At 33.2% G+C, this 3,395-nt stretch overlaps 1 protein-coding gene across 1 annotated transcript; it reads left to right on the top strand.

The window, feature by feature from the left end:
• Positions 1–164: 164 nt before the first annotated feature.
• On the top strand, positions 165–1,347 carry LOC125843110 (uncharacterized). Its single transcript, XM_049522336.1, has 2 exons — positions 165–173; positions 490–1,347. Exons 1-2 carry the CDS (start codon positions 165–167, stop codon positions 1,336–1,338), a joined length of 858 nt encoding a protein of 285 aa, XP_049378293.1. The 3' UTR covers positions 1,339–1,347.
• Positions 1,348–3,395: the final 2,048 nt, after the last annotated feature.

Raw genomic sequence — 3,395 nt, 5'->3', positions numbered from 1 at the left:
TACACAAGGTATGATATTGACAATTAAACTTTAATAATACTTAATTACTTATTATTGAAATTATGTAAAAATTATCATTTTAAATAGTCAAAATAATCTCATAATCTTCGATGTTAAAGTTTGCTCAAGTTTTTACAGTTGGAAGCATTTGTCCTGAGCTTTAAATGGAGGACGTAACTGCCCCCTCAGAATAGTTATTTAAAAAATAGGGCTCATTTTTTCTCTTTTGGAGCAATTGTTAATAGCAAAGATATTTTTACGCTACTAATTAGCTAATTAGGGGAGGGAGGGAGGGGGGGAGGGGGGGGGATTTTTGAACATATAGTGTATGTTAAAATATGAAATGGATAATAAATTAATTAATTGGTAATAATTAATTTAAACTCTTTTAACTCAAATAATATACCAACTAAAATTGTGAATCCTTTCCTTTTTAACACAGAATCCGAGTTTGATCGAAAATGGGAAAACTATACAAATCTATAAAAGGATGATTTCCAAAATATTACTACTATTCTCATTCCTTTATTTCTAATGTCTCTGCCATTTTCGGAAGACAGTGTTATTGATGCCCAACCAATTAGCTATTCTCTTCCTCATCACTACTCGTCTTCTAATACTACTTTGTCACTCTTTCCCCAAGTTTCTGAAAATCTTGCTGCTTCCAAACCAATTACTACTACTGTTGATTTCTCTTCCATAGACGGTGGCAAGGACAATCCTAATTCACCTTTTTTGACTCTCTTTACACGAGTTTATGAAAACTCAAAACCAATTGCAAACAATACTCCCCCTCCTCCTACTCCGCCATCCACTGATCTCTGTTTTTCTCTACCATCCCTACCCAACACCTCTTCGACTGCCCAATCTTCCATTAGTAGTCAACATTCTTCTGTTTTTGCTTCATCAAGTCAGGAGGTAAATGCATTGGGTAATTGTGCTCTTAAAAGATCGTTGTTCCAGGAATTGGGAGAGGAAGGTCACTGGATAACAAAGAAGCTAACTAAAAGTGATGTGAATGGAGCTTCAAGGCTATTACTATCTCAACAAGACGTGAATAATTACCTACTACCCTTTATGAACGAGGAAGAACAGAGCATAATTTGTCAACAATTGTGTGGAGTTGATGTTACCGTATTTGATATAGATACACAAACAAGCCATATTTTGACTCTCAAGAAATGGTCAACTAATAGCTTTCACCTTGTCAAAGCATGGACAAAAGATTTTGTCAAAAGGAGGAATCTGAAAGAAAATGATGTCATCTCGATATGTTGGGAGAAAACCAATTCAAGATTTTGCTTTCGAGTTGACACGAGGAATCAACTAAATCTTTAACATTTTTATTTTTTTTCCATATTTTTTAGTTTTTAGTTAGTTATATTGAGCTTTAGCTTGGTGATCAATTTTGCAAGAATGGAAACAAAGTCTTTTAGTGTTGCTTCATTTATATAATCATTCTTTGTTTTGAATTGATCTTTACATCTTGTTTGATGGTTGTTACTTATTATTCCAATGCATCGCGTTGTATTGTATCGTTTTCTATGGTTACATAATGTTAAAAATCAACAATGTGAAAACTTGGTTTGTTCACTGGCAACAGTAAACCGATGGTTTCTGTGATCTAAACTAGAAATCTGCTAATCTGTGTAAATTGTAATGTTAGTATCCTTGTTGTGCTAACTTTGTAATTAGCAGAGAAATTTGCTTGTTCCATGACAATCTTATCTTATAGTAACAAAATAAAACCAAATTTGAACCTGACTATTAATTATGAAGTCTTTGGCTTTAATCAGGGCAACTTAATTTGTGGTACATTTAATTTTTTGTTGTGACAGTGGCGTTTGGGCTGATGTTAAAGATTGGTTTTCTTACATGAGTTCTGAGCTAACTCGATAGAATCTTTTTATGTGTGCTTTGGTAGCCTGCTTAAATAGGCTATGACGCCAAACTGAGTGTATCTTTGTTAGGGAGCGTTTTACATCTCATGAAGGTTTTCTGGTGTGTAGAGAATCCATCTCAGGAATCATGTTGTTGAAATTCAGCTCAATACATATTCTAACTCCATATAGAGAAGCCTGAATCTCAGTACTATTGTTTGTGCAGAAATAGATGACTTCGACATAAGCTACCTTTTTTTTGAGGTAGCAGTAAAGTTGGGAGACACAAAAGTACACGGGAGAAGAAAGACAAGCCAAGCCATGTAGGAGATTGTAGCAGATGCAGGGTAGGATCCTTGGGACGACATTCTTGTGGCGAATTTCAACAACAATTTATATGCCTTATATGAAATGGTTAATGAACTTTGATGATCCATATATCATGACATGGTTCTACTACCCGATTGTGATCGGGGCTTCAGAAATAGTCTCACAGTTGAGAAGGATGAGAGAAGGCTCTGCCATCGCTCCATTTCCATAATCTCCACAGGGAAGCCTCTGATTACAATATGGGGAATTGAACCTTCACTAACAAGGTGATTGGTTGAAGTTCACATAGTCAACCAACTGAGCTACTAAGATTCTCCTAAACCTTGTTCAGGCTAGGGCTCGAACTCAAGAGTTTGCGAAGGAAAACTTGATACTTTACCATCAGACCTCAAGTTCACTTTTAAAATACAAAGAAATACTCCCTCCGTCCCTATTTAGTTGTCCACTTTAAAAATGGCACACAGATTAAGGCAATAATGATTAACATAGTGAAGTTATAATTTTACCCTTATAGTACAATTTACAATTCCAAAATAAATTCACTCAAGATAACTAATCAATGCTGGGAAATTTATCAGTTTATTTACTTCATTTATGACTACTTTATTTAAATAAGGGTATAATAGGAAAAAAATTGTTGTCCTTTCTTGATTTGTCAAAATGGATAACTAAAAGAGGAAATATAAACAACTAAATAGGGACGGAGGGAGTATATTATAAGAGATTTACCAAGCTCTGCCATCGCTCCATTTCCATACTTGCTTTTCTTTATATTTTTTGAAAAAACTGTTTATGTATTGGTTAAACATGTAGAAACAGAGTTACATGAGTTCATGAGCTTCTACCCTCTACTACATATGATAAAATAGAATTTGATTTTTTAAAGCATAGTTAGGAGACCAAAATGATTTTCATCTTTTCATAAATTAATTTTTGTTGAATTTATTTTACTTGTAATAACCTTAACTTGCCTCATTTCATATTATTTGGATCCCACATTAAAAATAATTATTTCAATTTAGATACCCAAGTTATGTAATTAAGAGAATTTTTAACAACAGAAAATAGTACTAGTAGACAAATTTAGAGTTTCAACTATCATTAATAAATAACTCTAGTGTAAATCCTTAACTTAACAAAATTTAAACTCTTTTAACTCAAACAAAAAAAAAAAAAAAAAACAGA

This window comes from Solanum stenotomum, chromosome 10 (genome assembly GCF_019186545.1).
Source record: "Solanum stenotomum isolate F172 chromosome 10, ASM1918654v1, whole genome shotgun sequence".
Classification (NCBI taxonomy): domain Eukaryota; kingdom Viridiplantae; phylum Streptophyta; class Magnoliopsida; order Solanales; family Solanaceae; genus Solanum; species Solanum stenotomum.
Note: the sequence above shows the minus strand (reverse complement) of the source record. Positions and strands in the feature narration are given on the sequence as shown.